At 37.9% G+C, this 22,383-nt stretch overlaps 1 protein-coding gene across 2 annotated transcripts in view; it reads left to right on the top strand.

The window, feature by feature from the left end:
* Window positions 1–22,383, top strand: part of OTOGL (otogelin like) — a 130,172-nt gene that overhangs the window by 19,380 nt on the left and 88,409 nt on the right. For both annotated transcript variants that reach the window (XM_087868911.1, XM_087868910.1), the window contains 9 exons: window positions 5,103–5,230; window positions 5,582–5,688; window positions 12,244–12,350; window positions 12,550–12,675; window positions 13,938–14,046; window positions 15,215–15,261; window positions 15,718–15,863; window positions 16,980–17,103; window positions 18,833–19,010. In XM_087868911.1, coding sequence (XP_087725037.1) covers window positions 5,103–5,230; window positions 5,582–5,688; window positions 12,244–12,350; window positions 12,550–12,675; window positions 13,938–14,046; window positions 15,215–15,261; window positions 15,718–15,863; window positions 16,980–17,103; window positions 18,833–19,010 — 1,072 coding nt within the window. The remainder of the gene's footprint in view (window positions 1–5,102; window positions 5,231–5,581; window positions 5,689–12,243; window positions 12,351–12,549; window positions 12,676–13,937; window positions 14,047–15,214; window positions 15,262–15,717; window positions 15,864–16,979; window positions 17,104–18,832; window positions 19,011–22,383) is intronic.

The raw sequence follows: 22,383 nt of genomic DNA, 5'->3' as shown, positions 1-22,383 counted from the left end.
TGCAATAAAGAAGAGTACTCTTCTTAATACCAGCACACGAGACTGTGACTCTCGCTCCAACTCTTACATGTTGTATAACTTGAGGCAACTCATTTAATCTCTCTGATGCTCAATTTTTTAGCTGTAAAATAGAGATATAATCGTTCGCACAGTATTGTCAGTAATAATAATAGTAATAATAATAATAAATACCTTGATACTATTTACAGTAACAGTTAATATGAACCTGTAGCTATATTATTCCCAACCCTTACACCATCCTGGAAGGTGACTGGTATTTTCTTAATTGTACAATGAGGACACGAGCTCATGTGCCCAACGTAACACAGCTTGTAAATGGTATTGCCAGGGGTGGGTTATAGATCTGACTGGCTTCCAATCCCATGCTTAGATAAATGTATGAGAAACTGAATTTTAACCTGTAAAAGTGCTATGTCAAATTTTTGTTTTATAGTATAAAATTCATAGAGAAGTGTCATGCGTATGTTATATTTTAAGAGACAGTGAAAGTCCTACTTAGAGTGTGGGTTCTGGAGTCAGACTGTGGGGTTCAAATTCCGCTTTGCCACATATTAAACTTCCTAAGCTTAATGACATAATCATAGTATGGAGTTGCAAGGATTGAATGAGATAATCCATATAAAATATTTAATCCAGTGTCTGACACATAGTTAATGCTGAATATGTTTTAGCTAATTTATAATCATCTCCAAGTATTCTCAATAACCCTAGAATGGAGCTAACAGGAAAACATTTGACTAAAGACATTGCTTTAAGAGGTCTTTGTTAAAATGCAAACATTTTACCCAGTGCATAATGCATCATCAAGATTAGTTTACTGGCACTGAGAGTAAAGAACAGGTTTCAAGCAGTCAATTTTCCTTCTACATAAAATAAAGATAATAGTAATGACACTGAGAACTTCTAGCCTTTGAGGATCGAATGAGAAAATGCAAGTGGAAGTGTTCAAAGGTCTGTGAGCACCATACAGATGCACAGTATTGAGATCATCATGAACAAGTGTTGTGTATCCAGTGGGATATTTAGAATGAAAGGATTCACAAACTTGTAATCTTGAGACTATATTAGGAAGTAGGGTTTTGAACTCGGGTGGCCCAATGAGATGGTCAATCAATTTCTTTTTCTTCAGTATCTAAGCTTCATGAAAAAAATAATATTCAATTCAGTTCTCAGTGTTTGAGTTAGAAAAGACAGCTGTGGGCAACTTCTCCCAAGATGTCTGGGGAGCATGGTACAGAGGTGAGGATAGAGTATAGCATCTGCTCTTGCTAGAGGCAGAGGGACTCAACTAAGGATTTGAGTTAAGGGTCAGACAGATTTTAATAACCTGGAACATAAAATGGTTGCTCTCAGAGAGATAACTGGGCAGCATGCAGAAGAGTGTTAGCAGATTCTAGGTGGGAGAAGACCAGTGGGAGGCAAGGGGACTGAATTATGGCTGAATTGGCAGAAGGCAAGAAGGACACGGGAAAGTAGGTAGGAAGAGCCTAAAGAGAGATTTTTCATAGTTTAATTTGGTGCACAGTGTAAAGCAGAGTAATAGGAAAAAAAAAAAAAAACCCAAACACAATAACTTATAAGGATGTGACTAAAACCTGCCCTCCGATTTTCTCCCATTCCGTAATAATGCAAGAAAATGAGCTGTATTTCCTTTAGCTTTAACGTGCTTAGTATTTTTTTTTGAAACTCAGCCTGTCCTTTGCTGATTAGATAAAACTTTAGAGGCACTGAGGTAGTTTGATTGAAAGCCATTGAATGCATAGTTTCTTAACAGTGATTAAAATTGTATTTCTATACGCAACTAATGAATCATCGAACTTTACATCAGAAACCAGGGATGTACTGTATGGTGACTAATATAATATAATAAAAATACATTAAAACAATAAAATACTTAATTTCAGCTCTTCAAAAAAAATTGTATTTCTCCCTGCATTTCTACTATCCTTCAGGGATGACTTCACAAAGAAATGAGGCTTTTCAGAATTTCTGTGGATATAGAAATATTTTAATTGATTGCCTAGTTGAGATTCCAGTTCCATAATTCATGTTTATAGCTAGCTACACATCAAAATAGTTGCCCTGGCTTACTCTTGTTTTTCCCAATGTAGTAATTAATAATGCCTCATTTTCACTCTTAGAAAGTGTTCCCATATGTACAAGAAATTACTTTACTTGTAGCATATATTATATGAAACATTTTAAATTTAATTTTGCAGGCTTCCAGACAACCAATTGATATGGATTAACGTCTCATAATAACCAACTTTTGTGACTCTTTTATTAATGTGTTGTCATAAAAATAGCTAAGTGTGTGATTATAAACTGGAATTAAAGTGAGCTCTAAGGGACTGTCCAGGTTGTTTAGTTACATTACAATTTGTGCATAGCTCTTGCAATCAGTGGGCCTTTGGATAATATTTTCTGTCCTATAGACTTTTCAAAAATGATGATGTTTTGAAATGAAATGTGGCACTAAATTTACCTAAAAGTACCATCGGCGGTGCCTGGGTGGCTCAGCTGGTAGAGCATCTGACTCCTGGTTTCAGCTCAGGTCAGGATCTCAGGGTTGTGAGATTTAGCCCCAAGTCAGCTCCCCACTCAGCAGGGAGGCTGCTTGAGATTCTCTCTCCCTCCCCACTCCCAGCTATCCCTCAGGAGCATGAGAATGGACTCCCTCTCTTAAAAAAAAAAAAGGAACATCAGCTTTTCCTGTTTAAAAAAAGTATATTAGGGGCGCTTGGGTGGCTCAGTCAGTTGAACATTAGACTCTTGGTTTCAGCTCAGGTTTGAGTTGAGCACCTAACTCTTTTTTTTTTAAGATTTTATTTATTTATTTGACAGAGATAGAGACAGCCAGCAAGAGAGGGAACACAAGCAGGGGGAGTGGGAGAGGAAGAAGCAGGCTCATAGCGGAGGAGCCTGATGTGGGGCTCGATCCCATAACGCCGGGATCACACCCTAAGCCAAAGGCAGACGCTTAACCGCTGTGCCACCCAGGCACCTCTGAGCACCTAACTCTTGATTTCAGCTCTTTCTAGTCAGTTTCTAGTCAGTCGAGCATCCAACTCTTGGTTTCAGCTCTTTCAAACAGGAGTAAACCAGGGCTTCTATTTTGATGTGTAGCTAGCTATAAACATGAATTATGGAACCAGAATCTCGACTAGACAATCAATTAAAATCTCAGGGATCTAGCATAGACTGGGGCTCTGTACTCGGTGGGGCGTCAGGTGGAGAGTCTCCCTCCCTCTCCCTTTGCCCTTCCCCCTGCTCACACTCGCTCTCTTTCTCTCCCTCTCTCTCAGATAAACAAATAAATATTTTTTAAACAAGTGTATCAGACAGGCCGATGCTTGGTTTAGTGTGTAACATTTCCAACAATATCAGAGTTAATGAAGTGGGCCAAACTTGAAAGCTTTAGGATTCTAATAATCCACTTACATTGTGCAACCCCCCTTTTGTTCATTCATTCACTTAACAAATGTAATTTGATCACCTACTACATGCCAGATACAAAACTAGGGATAAGCAATAGGGGCAGCTTTGACAAACTGTTGCCCTGTATGAAGAAGACAAAAGAAATAGAGACAAATTAAAATATAATTTTTGTGAGCAATAGCAGCTATGAAAAAAAGAATTTGAGAAAGGAGATTAAGAGCATTAGAAGCGTATCTGTTTGGTGGTAGTCCAGGTCATGTGACAGAGACGACGTCTCTGAGGAGGTTCTATTAAGCAGACACCTAGATGAAGCAAGGGCCAAGGAAAGACTGGAGGGGATTTTGAAGGATGGGGAGCAAAAGCAAGAGCAATGTGGGAATGAGCCTGAGTTGAGAACAGTATAACGCCAGTATGACTGGAGTAGACTGAGCAGGGATAAGAGTAGAGGATACAGAGGGATAGGTGGGGGAGAGGTGGGTGAAGGAGGTGAGGAGTGAGAAGAGGGCAGGGGCCAGATCAAAAAAGTCTTCCAGGCCACAGTAAAGTTTGGGACCTTACACTAAGAGAGTGAAGCATTCTTGTAGATGAACTCCCACAATCTCCCCAACAATTGGTATTAACGAGCAGGCATGTTCGTATCTTGAAGATACCAAGAGAGAGCATGGTCAAACGTTTGGCTTGAGATTGCTCATTCTCGGGGTGCAGAAGCTCGTCATCAGGGGCAGGCTGCATAAACCTGAGTGGCGAGAAACCTAAAGCTCACATCTGACCATGGTCATAGATGAAACGTCAAGATGTTGCCTTGTTGGTTCTGCTACATCTTTGAGATTTTAGATTCAACCTTTGTCCGAATGTGGGCCAGGGTTAATTTTCATACGAGGCCCTGCACTTGTTCTCAGGCCAGGTGTTAAAATGACTTCCCCTTGATCTGAAGCAGAGAGCCCAGAATGCTCACCACCAGCCGTCAGTCTGCTGCTGCTTGCATGTAGCTCCTGAGTCCTGCCCCCGCATAATGCTGGGATAGTAGCGCGATTCTTCAACAATCTGGCCGGAGCACGTTTAGAAACACTGCTGGTCATATTCAGATGAAATGGATTCACTTCTTGGTCTTCTCTGGGTGTCTCTTCCAGTCTTTTATTGTTTGTGTGGCTGTCTTCTGAAATCTCCACAAAAGACTTTTTTTTTGTTTTTATTGTTGTGTACCTCAAAAATGGAACCACGATTTTAGCAAGGTTCTGACTCATGTTAAATAGAATGAGAGGGCTGTCAGAAAAATTTCATACCAAATTTTTACTTATGTTTCTTGGTTTTAGGTGTATTTTTCTCCTCTCTACAACACGCTTAGGCTAATCAGTGCTTTACTGGTGTGTATGTTGTACCATTCCCTTTCAATCCCTCCTCATTTGGCTTCAATGATGTTTGCTTTTTCTTCCCTTCAATGACAGGAACTTTTATTTGGTACTTATACTTTGTTCAATGTATTGTTTTTATGCTAAAGTAATGTTATAGTCTAATATAACTGGCAATCATTGGTAATTATAAAGGTATTCAATTTAACTTTTTGACCCGGAAGTTTATGCTGATGAAGTGTGTTTGTGTAAAGTGATGCTAATACACATATTTGTGTGTGTTTGTGTGAATAGAGGACTATACAGAAGACATTGCTATGTTTGCAAATAGTTGGTCGGTACAAATTCCAGAGGACACCAAATGTGTACCCACACCCTCAGATTTTCCAAATCCGTGCTCCAGCGGAATGCCAGCATTTGAGGTAAATTTGATGTGAAAAGTTTGGGCATGGTGGATATAATGCACATATATTGTATTTGCATATTGAATATTAAGTACTTTTAGTGCAAACAGAACATAATTAAACCCTGTAAAATTCAGGGGTTGTAACTGCTATGGGAATAACTTGAAGATATTTCAGAAATTGTGAATGCAATGAGTTTCATGGGAGCAGTGCTCCTTGTGCAAATACGTAGTTAGAGAAATAGTGGTTAAAACTTACCTTCCCTTTCCTGGTAAGAACGGAAGGTCCTGCCAATAGATCAGTAGAAAAAATGAGAGCACGCATGTGTCATTAAATACGTCTTGCTGACTGCCATCGTCTTCCACACAGGCCATCTTCTTCAAGTGTCAGATTTTGTTGCAGTTCCCTTTTCTGAGCTGCCATGAGTACATTGATCCGTACTTGTATATTGCCAGCTGTGTTAATGATCTTTGCAAGTAAGTGAAATAATTAGTATTTGTAATTGAATTTTCTTTATCCAAAAAGAAGAGCAAACAACACTTCTGTAATGTAGCCCTCCAGCAGTTCACAAAGTTTAATGGAAATGTAAAACATAAACTTGTACTAACAGCTATTAAAACTTGCTGGATAATATGTACAGACTGAATGGTTTATAGAAGCAGCATGAACAGGACATAGCAATTCTGTTTGTTTGTTTTTTTTAAGATTTTATTTATTTATTTGACAGAGAGACAGCCAGCCAGCGAGAGAGGGAACAGAAGCAGGGGGAGTGCGGGAGGAAGAAGCAGGCTCATTGCGGAGAAGCCTGATGTGGGGCTTGATCCCAGAATGCCGGGATCACGCCCTGAGCCGAAGGCAGATGCTTAACGACTGTGCCACCCAGGCACCCCAGGACATAGCAATTCTTTTTTTTTTTTCCCCTACCTGACTGAGCCCCTTCTCCTACACCCTCATGCCCTGCGGTGTGGCTGGCAGCGAGGAGGTGGGGGGTCTGCAGCCCCTCCTGTCCTGCAGAAGCTGGTGGGTAGGAGGAGGCAGTTGGGGAAGGTGGACAGCGCCCAAGGGGAGTGCGCTGCCACGGGTGGTTAGCACAGAGCACCACCTGTCCATTCAGGGACTGGGGGGCGTGGCACGGCTCATGGGGCGGGGCCACAGACTGGGTCTTATTTACATACAGCCAAGGACATAGCAATTCTTTTTTTTTTTTTTTATTTTAATGATTTTTTATTATATTATGTTAGTCACCATACAGTACATCCCCGGTTTCCGATGTAAGGCTCGATGATTCATTAGTTGTGTATAACACCCAGTGCACCATGCAATACGTGCCCTCCTTACTACCCATCACCAGCCTATCCCATTCCCTCACCCCCCTCCCCTCTGAAGTCCTCAGTTTGTTTCTCATAGTCCATAGTCTCTCATGTTTCATTCCCCCTTCTGATTACCCCCCTTCTTTATCCCTTTCTTCCCCTACCGATCATCCTAGTTCTTATGTTCCATAGATGAGAGAAATCATATGATAGTTGTCTTTCTCTGCTTGACTTATTTCACTTAGCATTATCTCCTCCAGTGCCGTCCATGTTGTAGCAAATGTTGAGAACTCGTTCTTTCTGATAGCTGAGTAATATTCCATTGTATATATGGACCACAACTTCTTAATCCAGTCATCTGTTGAAGGGCATCTCGGCTCCTTCCACGATTTAGCTATTGTGGACATTGCTGCTATGAACATTGGGGTGCATATGGCCCTTCTCTTCACTACATCTGTATCTTTGGGGTAAATATCCAGTAGTGCAATGGCTGGATCATAGGGTAGCTCAATTTTTAACTTTTTAAGGGACCTCCACACTGTTTTCCAGAGTGGCTGTACCAACTTGCATTCCCACCAACAAGGTAGGAGGGATCCCCTTTCTCCACATCCTCTCCAACAATTGTTGTTTCTTGCCTTGTCTATTTTTGCCATTCTAACTGGCGTAAGGTGGTATCTCAGTGTGGTTTTGATTTGAATTTCCTTGATGGCTAATGATTTTGAACATTTTTTCATGTGTCTGTTAGCCATTTGTATGTCTTCATTGGAAAAGTGTCTGTTCATATCTTCTGCCCATTTTTGATTTGTTTATTTGTTTCTCGTGTATTGAGTTTGAGAAGTTCTTTGTAGATCTTGGATACCAGTCCTTTATCTGTAGTGTCATTTGCAAATATCTTCTCCCATTCTGTGGGCTGCCTCTTAGTTTTTCTGTTTCCTTGGCTGTGCAGAAACTTTTAATCTTGATGAAGTCCCATAAATTCATTTTATCTTTTGTTTCTCTTGCCTTTGGGGATGTGTCATGAAAAAGGTTGCTTTGGCCGATGTCGTAGAGGTTGTTGCCTATGTTCTCCTCTAGAATTTTGATGGATTCCTGTCTCACATCGAGGTCTTTCATCCATTTGGAGTTTATCTTTGTGTATGGTGTCAGATAGTGGTCAAGTTTCATTCTCTTGCATGTAGCTGTCCAATTTTCCCAGCACCATTTATTGAAGAGACTGTCTTTTTCCCACCGGATATTTTTTCCTGCTTTATCAAAGATTAGTTGCCCAAAGAGCCGAGGGTCCATTTCTGGGCTCTCTATTCTGTTCCATTGGTCTATGTGTCTGTTTTTGTGCCAGTACCATGCTGTCTTTGTGATCACAGCTTTGTAGTACAGCTCGAAATCCGGCATTGTGATGCCCCCAGCTTTGTTTTTCCTTTTCAACAGTTCCTTGGAGATTCGGGGCCTTTTCTGTTTCCATACAAATTTAAGGACTGTTTGTTCCAGTTCTTTGAAAAATGAAGGACATAGCAATTCTTAAATATGGTTTGTGTCACTGATGTTTTTTGGGAGTTTAGGGATGTCAATAGGTTCTTTCAAAATAATGTTTCGAAATGCACAAAATCAAACACACAAAGTTACAAAAGAAAATATATTGAAATAGAGTTGTTATCAATATAGTAAAAGAAATGAATTTATGATATATGCAGTTTTCATATGCCTTTCAAGTCTAACTATAACTACTATTGTTTGACATAATGATGAATGTAAATAATATTTGGGATATTTGTAACAACTATAATAAGAAATGAAAACATTAAAAACTGAGATATGAGATATATTGTTGACATGGTCTGGATATTGCTAAGAACATTGTGATGTGTTTTCTATATGAGTAATTGAAGAAAATGCTAAATGTAAGTTGGGGATTAGTGAAAATATGCATGTAATCTTTATCCCATCGAAGGTCACCCGACCCTCACATTTTCTCCCAGATTAGGAACACCTAGACTAGATGGTTGTCTAGGGAACAAATTTAGGGAGACCATCAGAATATGTTCTACGGATTACTTATTGTTGAAGTCTTTTCTACGATTTTTTTTCAAAAATTTACCAAAAGTATTTGATTAACCATCTTGAATGTTCAAGAATATGTCAAGAAATTTTAATAAATTTGCATATTTTAAAGAAGCTCAAGAAGTGTAAATGATACATGGGAACTTTATTGTAAAAGATTAGACTAATTTTTGATTGAGTAAAACCACTTACCTGTCATCTTATAGCCCGTAGTTTGTTAAGAAGTTTAAATTTATCAAAGGTGAGAACAAAGAGGGTAGGTTGAAATAGGATGAAGTTGTCTTATTTATAACTATTCTACTTTAATTAATGGAGTTTATTATAACAATAATAAATATAATGATATTTTTCAGATGTTAAAATAACCTTATTTAGGATACTTGTTAATGTTGAGTAGAGTATAGTTATATATTTATATATATAGTCTCTAATTTTAGAGATTTATGAACTAATGCAGGACTTTTGAAAGAGCCCCTCATCTGCCTAAAATATTGGAGACTGTCCTAACTTAATATTTTACAATATTCTGTTCCCTATTTGCTTTTATTTTTTATTTAAGTGCTATATTGTTACATCTCTGCTCTTTTACTCAGTCTCTTTTTTGAGGATCCCTACTGGTGGTCCATGGTTTGATTTAGCCATGTATATGGAGTTAACAAGTGTTCTTAGTCCACCACAACTCATTCTTTGGCCATTCTCCCGTAGTCTTCTCACTTGCCTTCGGCATTATCATCTTTAGCGCCCACTTCTCAGGTCGACTGAGATGAAATATTATTTGGCAGATCCGGGAAAGTCATTTTCCATTTATTAGTTAGGATATTGTTTGGCTGCTTCAGTTGCCAAAGTATCAGTGGCTTAAATTACATTGAAGCTTATATTTCTCTCATATAAAGTCCAAGCTTGTACGTGGTCCTGGGATCATACCATGTGCCTGCTCCATGAGTTTTCCAGTGACACAGTTTTGCTATTGCTCTGTCATTCCCCCCTGCCCCTCATGGCCACACCTTGATGTGAAGACAGGTGGGAAATATTGTCTTTGGCTGGGCAGCCATATGCTCAGCAAGAACTTGGGAGTTCTAATACTGATGAGAAGCAGGCTCTGGAGACAAAAAGAGAGCCTCTGTTATACTCACTTCATCTGAAATTTCCTCATTGAGGAATTAACATTTTTGTCTCTTGAAATTATGGTATCTGTAGGCTTTAGATTTTGCCATGCAGTTGCTTTCTCCAAGGCAAATAAAAGTGGCAGGATAGAGAAACTCCTTTTACTGGTTGAAACCAACCGGTATCTTAAGTGATGTGTTTGAGGTGAAGAGGCTGGGTTTGGGGGCAGGGCAGGCATGCGATACCAAAAGCAGGGCATTGTAAATCAAGTGAGTGGGCCTCGATTAAACGGAAGTGAGAAGCTACCAGAGTTAGCCTTTTATTTGTCTCAATATTTCACCCAGGTCTAGGCTTACTTACATCCCTTTTCCCCTAAAGTAGATTCTCTTCATTTCTTATATTAGGGGACAACACCACTAAGATCCTGTATCAGGAGAATGGAATTGTGAATGTGCTGAACAGAATTTAATTTCCTGCTTGCATTATGATAGTCTATTGAATTCACTTCAACACACATTTGCTTAGCAGCTATTCTGAGCTGAGCATTGTGCCACATCTTGGAGAAACAGAAACAGTTTAGACATGGACCCCGTCTTAGGAACTCACATTCTAATGAGGCAGAAACAGGTCTCCAGCGATGACACACGCTCTGAATGTGAAGTGCTGTGGCTGTGGAGGAGAGGGTTGCTGGCTGTGTCAGCAGCCTACACAGCTCCACAGAGGGGATGACATCTGAGTTGGAATTGAGAGGATGCTGTAATATCAATCTTTGAACTTATGCCCTCCTGTTTCTGCTTTTAAGAATGATAAACCTCCCCTCAGTTTGTTCTCTGTACTTAATAGTCTCTTATGGTTTGCCTCCCCTTTCTTTTTTTTTTCCCTTCCTTCTGGGGGTGGGGATGGGGGATGGGCTAAATTGGTGATGGGCATTAAGAAGGGCACTTGCTGGGATGAGCGCTGAGTGTTATATCTAAGTGATGATATCCCTAATTCCACTCCTGAAACCAATATTACACTGTGTGTTAACTAACTAGAATTTAAATAAAAATTTGAAACAAAGAATGATAAACCTAGCAGCAAGGCAGTGCTTTTAACTTTGCCATTCCAAAGTCAATTGATTTAAAAACAATTATTATTTAATGCTCATTTTCATTATTAAAGTTAATATCCAAAATGGAGCAAATAAATTCATTTTCCCCTCAGTAAATTGGAATAATAATTTCTTTCTTGCCCAATTGTTGTGAATTTTCATGTGATGCCATATGTCTCAGGCCTGGCATGGATCCTAGAGTTAACATATGTATTTAAGAAATGGTAGCTATTTTAATAATAGTTGCATGGGGTTGGGAAACCAATATTCAGGTACTTTGTTAACTTTCAAAGCCTCTATTAGGCTTTGAAATTGTAGCAACAAGACACATCTTTTAATGTAAATCAGAAACTTATTATCTTTCTAGGAATTCAACAATTTTAGCTTACCCTGTGTTTCAGAGAATTTTCTTGTTTGGAGGTTTAGGATATTTTCTAAGCTTCTGAAGTTTATATGCTCAGTCCTTTTTTTTTCCCTCTAAAGCTCAGTTAATTGGACTAGATAAGCTGCGTGGCTCCAATTGCAGTGGCACAGGAGACGTGCAATTTGAGATGCGTGGCTTTTACAACAGATACTGAAAATGCTAAGGTTCACAAAATACAACATTCTTAAGGTCATTATCTTGTAAGATGTTTAACTATTCAATTTTGAGTTTGAATTGGGTTGAAAAACAAGTCCACTCCCTTATTATAAACCTGCTTATTTTATAGATGTCGTGTTAATCTGCTTTGGGAATTGGCAGACCTCTTATATTTGTTTGGGGGAACTTCTAGGGTGATTATAAGAAAACAATGAGAGATTATTTACTCTTGGCAATATTATAAAAGTAACTAGCTTTAGCAATTTAAGCTTGAAAGAATTAAAAATAAAAAAACAAAAAAACAAAAAATATTAAAAACCTTTTAAATCTTAAAGTTAAATGCTGTTTATTCAATCTTTCAAAACTGCTGTTTTATGAGTACTGGTTTTATTCCAACATGTAGACTATTAAGAGCATGGTATCTTGGAAACGATTTCCATATTTGATGCTTTTATTGTGTTAGAATTTTGTCTATTATAATGGGATTTATAGATGTAAATTTATAAATATAAATTTATTTATATTTATTAATAGGATTTTCTAAAAGGTCTGGGATACTTTGTGTGGGAGCAAAGTGATACATACAAAGATTCTGGGCAGAATGTCATAATTAAAATAGAAATTTTTTTCAGTACAGGTACTCTTTTGAATCAAAAGAAAAGTGGCCAAATTGTTGAAATAGTTTGATGAAGACAATTTGCCCAGGCCCTTTTAAGCTGGGATCTCATGCTTATATGTTTTCTGCGTTATCGTACACAATATGCACATGCTGACATCAATTTATACTAAAATATTCACCACGCACTCAGCATTTCTAGAGATCGGGAGCTCAAAGGCTTGGTTTCTGTCAATATTTCCCATGTGACTATAGTTCTGTCTTTTCACTTTCCAGAACTGATGATGATGAAACCTATTGCCGAGCAGCCACCGAGTATGCGAGAGCCTGTTCCCATGCCGGGTACCCTATTCAAGACTGGAGAGATGACTTTCCAGCATGCAGTATGTTTTCTTATTTTTCTAAACCCTGTGTATTTTTGTTAATTTCAGGTTTATCTTAGTACTTAAAACTAATGATTGGCAAGGATTTGTCATTGACACAATAACATTGGTAAACTTGCATACTTTTCGAAACACTGTACTTTTTTTGAAAGAGAGGTGAATAGATTTGACTTACAGCTCCCTTGTTTGCTCATTTTAGCTGATAAATGTGATGATAGCTTCGTCCATCGGGATTGTATCAGTTGTTGCCCACCGACCTGCACATTTGAGAAACAGTGTCTCGGGAGCAATCTCTATTGTCTTGATGGATGTTACTGCGCAGATGGTAAGCACTTCATGAGAGAAATGATGTCTGTACTCAACGGAAACTAGTATCCAGTGATCTAAGAATCATATCATAACGTCCTGTCTCAGGACATTAGGGATGTTGCAATTTTCTACCCTTGTAGGATTTGGCCCTCAAAGTGACTAGGAAGGATGGCTGCTTCTCTACTTTGTACATTTCCCAGGAAATTTGGAATCCAGAGTCCTGAAGTTAACCATGACAAAGCTTTTGTTCTCTTGGATATTTAAGGACATTGAATAATTTATATATTTTCATATTTTGAAGATGAAAGCAAAGTTCAAAAAAAGCCTCACATTTTGGCAGTATAAGATTTTAGTCCTGATGTAGTTTTAACATTTGAAATTAGAAGAAATATAGCAAGTAATACAGGTGAGATTTAAAATTAGGAATGACTGCTATACTGATGGACTTTTACAAAGAACACTGAGGATTTACTCAAACCCTTTTATTTTTACAGATTAAAAAAAAATAGAATCCTGGAGATGTTAAGTGTCTTTCCTCACTTAATATGAGCGAGGACTACTTGGAGTCAGATCTGTTGACCACAGTCCATTGGTCTGTCACTTCTACTCAAAGCATAATCTTTAGACCAGTGCCAGGCCTGAACCATTTGTTACCAATGATACAATAAAGAGTTTGAACCAGAATAAAAATCCATGTGCCAAAATATAAGTCAATGCTTCCTTCACCTAGGAATTTTTACTTTGAAAGAAGATCAGCTGAACAAAACATGTGCTTGGTAACGTGGTTGACTTATATTCTGGCTCAACCACCTTTCCTCATTAGAGAGGTAGCAAAGGTTGGTCCTCTGCACTGGCCCTTTGAGTAGCACTCCCTGGCTTTTTATTATCTGTGTGACAGTAGTGGGAATCTCTCATTTTGACATGAACAGAAATTAAACCAAGAATATATGTTCTCTCTCCTTCCCTCCCTTTTGCCCTTGAAAGCAAGGAAATACTGTCTAGTTGCCTTTATTTTGTGTAGTGAAACCTGAGTTTTTAATGGCAAGTCATGGGATAAGAAAGTCGAAAATCACTGAAATAGACCCTTATAAGGTTGCTACTGACTGAGATAGAACCAGGTTTCAGTAACTTCTTTAAAAGTAAAAAAAAAAAAAAAAAAATTATTTTCAGCACCTGGTGTAAGCAGGTGTTCAATGAAACTTTGTTGAAGTCTTATATTCAAATAACACATTTTTTGTTATTGCTTTTGAGAATTTGATATATATTTTTCTTAAATAGGCCTCATAATGGACAATGGGACTTGCATCTCCTTGGAAAACTGCCCGTGTAGTTTTCATGGATTAGCTTATTCAGTTGGTTCAAAAATTGAACAAGAATGTACGGAATGGTATGTGATTAATGTACAGCCAATTATTTCTGTGCACCTGGCTAGTTGATATCTTTACCATGATATATGTTTAAAGGAATATACTTGTTACTGTTTTTCTTCCAAAAATTCCAAGACATGGTTTGCATCTTATTTAAAGTCTATAAGGTAGTGGGGCAGCGGGCCATACATATTTTCATAATTTAAAGATGAAAGCAAGTTCAGAAAAAAAGCTAGAAATAATACAGAATACCTACCATTTCTTTTATGATTTAATTCATCTCACTTCCCTTACTAATAATTCCATCAAATCATATACCCCTGTAATGCATCTCTCTGTTGCATTTTCTTCTTTTTTATAACCAATACTTTGCATGTACTTTTACTATTAGAACTTGATGGTTCTCCTGACCTTCTCTTTTGGGTACTTGAAAAAGTGACTTTCCATATTGCCAATACTTGGCCATGATTAGAGACATTTAGGATTTCTTATTACGTTAGCTAACTAAGACTATTCTAGGAAAGCATTGAATCCCTCCAGGGAAGTCTTATAAGGAAAGAGGTATAAATGTCATCAGGTCCTTTTCCCTTTGCTGTCAGTGTAATGTAAGGGACATGCAGGTTGATTACCAACCATGTTCTTAGATACAGATTCAAGCTCCTGCCTGTCAGAGACTCTGTTTCCATCCTTCTCTCCTCCAACTCTTTTTGCTGCCAGAAGACAGAATTTATCTTACAGAAGAGGACATCTTTTCTCTCTTTAATGTCTGATGATCCTCAAAAGAAACTTCCTTAATTTGTAATAGGTGAGATAATATATTAACTGTTCATGAATATTTCTCTAAGAATATAGGTAAATACTTTCCGTGTGTGGCTTCTTTTAGTTTAAGCAATGAGAGAAGGACATAGAACAGAAGTTTTCTGTCTGCAGAGGACTTTTGTTCTTGACCATTCTGCATTCCCTTTGTATCATCTTCAGTGATTTAAGTCAGACTCACAATAAATGAAAATTTAGGTACTGGCCAGTCCAAATTTATCAGTTAATTGAACTTCTGTTGATGTATTTTTCAAGTCAGATTATTCTGAACCTATAAACATGGTATGTTTTGGTACATCAATCAGTACCTTGACGCAAACATTAATATAGTTTCTCTATACCAGTAATTAATATTCTTATAATTTCATTTAGTGTATGTGTTGGTGGAGTTTGGAACTGCACGGAGCATGACTGTCCAGGTAAATCTTTTAAATGTTTTTAAAGAAAATTCTCAATTTTCTTTAAATTGAAGGAAGATAGCAATGATTTTATATGCACATCTCATGTATAATAAGAGATGTAATGATGAATAAATCCAGATATTCAGAGCATAAATGGAAAATTGAATAAAGAATAACTTTGAGTAGGAAACTGGTAAAGATTTATTGAAGTAGTATAAATATTACAGAACCTAAAAATTACATGGAAGAGCTGTCATTTAATAAGTTTTAAGTTAAATGTAATAACATAATCTAGTAAGTTCATCAAACTAGTACATTTTAGACATTTTAGTTATTCGTTTTGATGCATTATTATTTACCCTAAGTCAACTTTCTGCTTTTTAACAATAAACATGATTTCTTTCTCTGCCTTCTTCTTCTCCCTCTCCGTCTTCTTTTAATCTTCTCTTATTTTTGTGATTATTTTTTTGGTAGTTCAATGCTCTGTTGTGGGTGATTCTCATTTTACAACATTTGATGGTCGACATTATTCTTTTATTGGAATGTGCCAATACATCCTTGTGAAAGGAACTGGAAAAGATAAATTCACAATTACTTTACAGAAAGCTCACTGTGAACAGGTAGGAACTTCTTAAAATGGCCAGAGGAATGTACTTTGTTTTGTTTTGTTTTTTTACTCAAGTTTAATTCTAGGTTAAGAGTGATAATATGAATGGGTACAGTTATTTTCTTCAAAAATGATTGTTAAGATGCATCATTAGTCTACATTTCACAAAGGAAGAAAAAATGTTGGTAATCTATGTTTTACTATTGATTATATGATGCATCCTGATTTGATATGAAAATGTGAAAATGTATGTGTTTTAGATTAAATATTACGTATTTAATTGCATTTTCTTTCCTAAAAATGGTATTTGTATGTATAGTTTTTTGAACATTTCATGCATGATTGCACAATGGACCTAAGTTTTTGGTTATTTCAAACACGACTGCTTTAAAGAGGTGATTCTTGACAGGAGTGAGTAGGCCTCATATACTCTTAATGGATATGATGAACTTCTTAGCATACTGAAATATTTATTTTACAACTTTTCTTCAAATAAACACATCAGTTATTTGTAAAGACACACAGGTTTTCCTCTCCTTCAGTCAGATAGTCAAAATTTTGCAGAAATCTTTAATTTTCTAGCTTTATTCCAATGTGAAATGGTTATTTCCAACAAAAATTCTGAGCTCTTTGTTGGCTTTCTTTTACAGTTTGATTTTTTCCCTTGCAATACATCAAGAGTCTCAATAAGCTTTCCATATAGAATCCTAATTCTCTTTGTTCTTTTCCTTATTGAATTTTTTATGTCTAATATGCCACTTAAGTGAATTTGGAGAGGTACTTAAACCATGCGCTATGGAAAACATAATTATTGGCACTTTGTTGAGAACATTTTTATTTAATGTTCTATGTAAAATATGGGTATGTATATGGTATACTTAACGTACCATATAAATCCATATTTTATTAGGAATGGGGCTATATAAGATAGATTATGTGGTACTTTATTATATTACTTATATGCAAGCCTTCTACATGCCAGAAATTGTTATCTACGTGCACTCTCTTTCTCCTTTCTTCTCCCTTGTCTCTCCCTTGCTTTTTCTCATTCCCCTCTCCCATTATCACTGCCTCTTTCTACGTCTATTTCCCTCTCATTCTTTTAACTGATGATTTGATTTTTACGCAGAACCTTGGCTTGGTCTGCCTTCAGTCTATAACTCTGATTCTGGAGGATGATTTTGACAAACAAGTGACCCTTAGTAGGGGAGGACAGATCCTTACCAGTCCTAACCAAGGCTTCAATCTGAATGGTAAGAAGCAATGATGTACTTTCTCTACATTAACAACAAGAAAACAAGCTGAATGAAGTCTTCTCCCATTGGCTGACTAACCTAACATTTGAGTGCCTATGTGTTGCCAGGTCCTCAGCTAGACGCCTCAGATATGACCATGTTTGTGGGAACTAGTATTCACCTCAAGTGGCCTGGAGTTTGCAAGAGGAGAGATACAAGCAAACAGCCACTTACATAAAATATGATAAACTGAAAGATATGCACAGGGACTTTGGGGGTCTAAGTGAGTACAGTGCATCCCGCCTTGGGCAGGAGTGTGCAGGAATAGTCAGGCAAGTTTTCTGAAGGAGATGACGTCTTGTTCAGCATTCAATGCTGAGGACTACCAGGATGAAGGAGGAGGGGAAAGCGTTCCATGCAAAACAAGGAGGTGTAGAACTGTGTGGTATGTTTAGGGAAAACCATCGCTACTTTGGGACTGCTGAAGCCTGAAGAGGGTCATGGAGATTGTCTAGCCATGAGAAGAGAGACACAGGTGGGGATGAAGACTGGGGAAAGCCTTATATGCAGGGCATCGTTACGGTTTTCTTGTTCCTGACTGTGTTCCAGCATAGTTATTGTTAATACTCTCACTCCCAGAGATGTCCCAATCTGTATTATGAATTACATGGTCATGCTATTCATTGTCGTGCTAAGAAGTTGAACTTGATATGAAATTGAATATGACATTATCATTATTTGACCACTCTTATGTACAAAGATAACAATCTCATATGGTTCAACCAAATAAATAATAAGTGTTAATGAGAAGACTGATACAGTCTTTTTTTTTTTTTTTTTTGGTAGACTACTGTGGCAACAGTGTGCAAATGGCTTTAAGAGCTGCTGGCAGGAAACCTGGACAGTAATTAGGATGACTCTGTAGTAGGGCATGCAGGGAAGGAGGAGGAACTGATGTAAGGCAGTGACAATGGAGATAGAAAGAAGACAGCTTGCAAAATTACTCAGAAAAAAAAGTGGTCTGAACCTGGTGACCAGTTGGGGAAGGGCAGCAAGGCGGACAAAGTGATCAAAGAATGATTCTCTAATTTCTGGGTGTGTGACCAGAATGATGGTAGAAATTGCGGTCCGGATACAGGAGCAACTGTTCCTATATATTGTGCTGGCAATAACTCATCAGTTCAGACTTGGACAGAAGTTTCTTGTCTCTAAAGGTGTTTTGGAAAATGCTACATCTCAAGTCCTTTGCTCCTCTTTTTGCTGACATTCTCAAGGGAATGGGGAAGTTTTGAGGAAAGTTCCATTTCCTTATTGAATCATGACCAGTGTGTGGAAAAGTTCGCGCGCACACACACACACACACACACACACGTTAAAAAAAAAAAAAAGAGGACAGATTTCAAATGCTAAGGACTATCCAGACCTGCCAAGAGATGCTTGCCAGCGGAAATTACCCGTGGACATGGTAATCTATTAAAAAGATCTGAAGATCCAGAAAGGAGAGGCAGAGGGAACAGGAGAAAAGAAAGCACAAGGTGGCAAAAATTGGCCCTGGAGCACAGGAGCAGGAACCGAAAGCCTCTCTGCTCTGTGCCCTCCTCGCTCTTTCTTTTAAAAAATGTTTGAAGTTTTTATTTAAATTCTAGTTCCTGGTCTCTTGAAAGAAGAGTTCTGGTGTTGTATGCTAGCGTTTCACAACACTACCTATGAATCTCAAAGCTGATTTATGAATGTTCTTTTCCCGCAGGAATTGTTGAAATTCAAACTCTGTCATCCTTATTTATTCTTCTAAAAACCACATTTGGTTTAAAGATTCTGTTTGCTATAGATGGCGGAAGACTTTATATTCAGCTCACTAGTGCATGGAAAAGAAGAACACTAGGTCTGTGTGGCACTTTTAATGGGAACATAAGGGATGATTTCCTGTAAGTATGATTCCTGGACGGCTAACATGGTTTAATGACTAGTAATTCAGAGGGTACGAATTCTGTCATCGAAAACGTTTACTTAACTACTAATAGCTTAGTCATCACTGTTCCGAGAGCTTCACATGATCATCTATTTAAATTTTATAGCAATCCCCTGAGTAGTAGCTCTGTTTTATAGATAAAGAAACTCACAGAGGCACCAAAGTGGCAAGTAAATAGCTCAAAGTCATTTAGCCCAAATATGGTGGAGCTGGGCTTTGAATTTGGGTGGCGTGACTCAGAGTCCGTGGGGGTAACACATAGAATAACCACCCCTTGATTGTCTCCCCTGTTGCCTATCAAGCTTAACAGTATTTTATTTTTGAACATGCACTGCTTTTAAAAAAAATCTCGATATCATTGGGTATTAATGATAGTAAGTTATACCTTAAAAATATGAATATCCTTTGGTATGAATGATACCTCTAAAGCAACCTTTTGGCATCTAGGTCAACTGGATTTTATGATAGTTGGTGTTTCATCAGAAGAAAAGCAATACAGGACAGTTGTACCCCTTGTACTGGCAAAGCAGTTTCACCCACCTGTGAGAAGACGCAGTGTGTAATTTAATGAAAATGCTTGGGCACCTGTTCTTGTGCTAAGCACTGTGGGGCGATTTAAGCAGGATCACATGGTTTCCATCACCACACAGCTTGTATTGCAAGTCAGGAGGGGGTAACAGCCTTCAAGATATAATTAAGTCGACCTAAGGTATTAATCAACTACATATAAAAACACTGAGGTGGGGCGCCTGGGTGGCACAGCGGTTAAGCGTCTGCCTTCGGCTCAGGGCGTGATCCCGGCATTATGGGATCGAGCCCCACATCAGGCTCCTCCGCTAGGAGCCTGCTTCTTCCTCTCCCACTCCCCCTGCTTGTGTTCCCTCTCTCGCTGGCTGTCTCTATCTCTGTCAAATAAATAAAATCTTTAAAAAAAAAAAAAAACAAAAACAAAAAAAAAACACTGAGGTAATTTCAAGATGTTAAATGTTGAGTTGTGTGGTGGTGGCTAGAAACAGCAGGGATTTTGAGGTCAGTGTGGGCTGGGAAGCCAGGGAACATTTCATGGACAAGCCATTCCTCAAATGCCATTAAAAAAAATTTTTTTTTTCAAATATCCTATTTTTTAAAAAACCCTTCTGCATATTTTTCCTATTTGGGATTTCTTCCGCCTCCTAATCTTTCTTGTGAATTCCTATATATTGTTCAACCCAATTCAGAATTTATTTGCTTCAAAACATGAGCTCATATCCCATCAGACGAAGTTAACTTTGACTCTTATCTATGAAAATCTGTCTCTTTTCTGTCTGGTTTCCACTTGAAACTATGAGGGCTTTGAAAGTAACGATCAATTCCTCCATCCTTCTGTTCTTAGGAACTAACGTAGAGCCTCATATGCAGTAGATAGTTGAACTACATGGAGGTAGGACTTTTTTAAAATACATTTTTAAATTTAAATTCAATTAATTAACATATAATGTACTGTTGGTGTCAGAGGACAGGCCTGTGATTCATCAGTCTTATGTAACACCCAGTGCTCATTACATCACGTGCCCTCCTTAATGTCCCTCACCCAGTTACCCCATCCCCCCACTCCCTCCCCTCCAGTGTAAGAGATTAAGAATCTCTTATGGTTTGTCTATCTGGTTTTGTCGTGTTTTTTCTTTTTTTTGGAAGTAGGACTTTTAATAGGGCACCAAGAAGAGAATTTGGACGGACAAGAAGAACTGGCATTTAAAATTCTAAATTTCAGAAGAGAATTTATTTTATCTTTTCTTCTGGGTGACTAATTTGTTTTCAGCTTATTTAGTTATGTTTCATTTATTTGTAGCTCAGAATATCAATATCTTTATCACATTCATGAAACAGACTATATTAAGTGGTTCGGCTAAGATGTGCAGAAAAGAAGTTGAAGCCTTGTTTCTCGTCTTTGTTTATCAGAATGGGTTAGCAGTCAATGTTTAACAGATGGCAGATCTGTCTGCCTTTTTCTTAGGCACCAGTCTCCTCCCTGTATAAACATTCAGGCATGATAACAGTGCAGGATAATATTTCAGAGGCAGAGATAACTTTTGAACAATGTTTAGCTTTCCAACAAAACAGTTAAAATTCTTTGCTTCATAAAGGTTAATGCGAATCTGCAAATATAGTGGAATGGAAAATATTAATTACTTGAAAATCTTGTTACAGTAAGTTAAATATGGTGAGCCATGGGGTATTTTATAAAATGTGATAAGTAAATGGGTCTACATTTTGGTTCCTCCTCTTTTTTTGGTATTTATTGTTTCAAGTCAATTCAATGAAATAAGAGAGCCAAGCTCTGAGTCAGTTCCTCCTGGGAACCCCGACTACACCCATCACCTTGACCTATTTTATTGTCCTTTGTAGGGGTGAAGAGGGAAGGAGAGGGAAAGGAAGCAAAGAGCTAGGCTCTTCAATTTCTTTGAGTCTCAGTGTTCTTGTTTGAACAAAGTGAGATTTGCCATTAGCTGTTTGCCATAATTCTTTACAGTTCTTGAATGGTTTAATTTTGAGGGAGAGGGAGAGGGAGAGGTGCAAGAGTGGGGACAAGGGATGAGTGTTGTGGAATGGCTTGTGAAGCTCCTTTTTATTCTCCTTTCTCAGCCACTGTGGTGTGAAGTTCCATATAATTCCTAGTGACAGGTCAATGGTAACCAAAGCAGTTAATTTAGGACAAGATAGAGAGCTGAGATAAAGCCTACTCTACTATTTGGGCATGTTGTTGGGGCTTTCATTAGTCAAGTGTTGCATGGTCATAGCTTCCTACAGGAGACTAGTCCAACCTGATTCTCTAGGTAGTTTTGACAGTGGGTGTGGTACAGTGTCCACTAGGGATTGTCACTTGCTAAATATTGGTTGATGAGTTAGTAAATCTTGATGGCTGCTGGAGGGGGCATCTTAGTGTTTGGCTCTTCAATGCTTTTGTGGTTTATAAGCCTGATTTCAGAAGGACAGATGTTCCTTTTCCATTTTGTTTTTCTGAGGAAACTGAAGAAGTGAGCAATCTCGAATGAAGTATGGCTTTTATACCATTTTCCCTCAATTTTCTTTTGTTTTGTTCGGTAACTTCAGGATGGTAACTTCAGTATTTCCGTGCTCATAATGGAAACGAAATATTGAATCAGAAATATAAGCTATTTATATTTGGGACATTCGTCTTTAAACTAAAAAGAATCATGTGAGCTACCCACCTCTACCTCTGCCCATGAGCCCTAGACCACACTCACATTAGCGATTTGGTTGTGTGAATGATGTTTCATTACAACGGTTAGAACTTGATTTGAATTTTGGCTCTGACACTTATCAGCTGA

The sequence above is a fragment of the Ursus americanus genome, chromosome 17 (assembly GCF_024610735.1).
Source record: "Ursus americanus isolate L20-20 chromosome 17, mUrsAme1.1.p, whole genome shotgun sequence".
Classification (NCBI taxonomy): Eukaryota; Metazoa; Chordata; class Mammalia; order Carnivora; family Ursidae; genus Ursus; species Ursus americanus.
The sequence above is the reverse complement of the archived record's forward strand: the minus strand, read 5'-3'. Positions and strand labels throughout refer to the sequence as shown.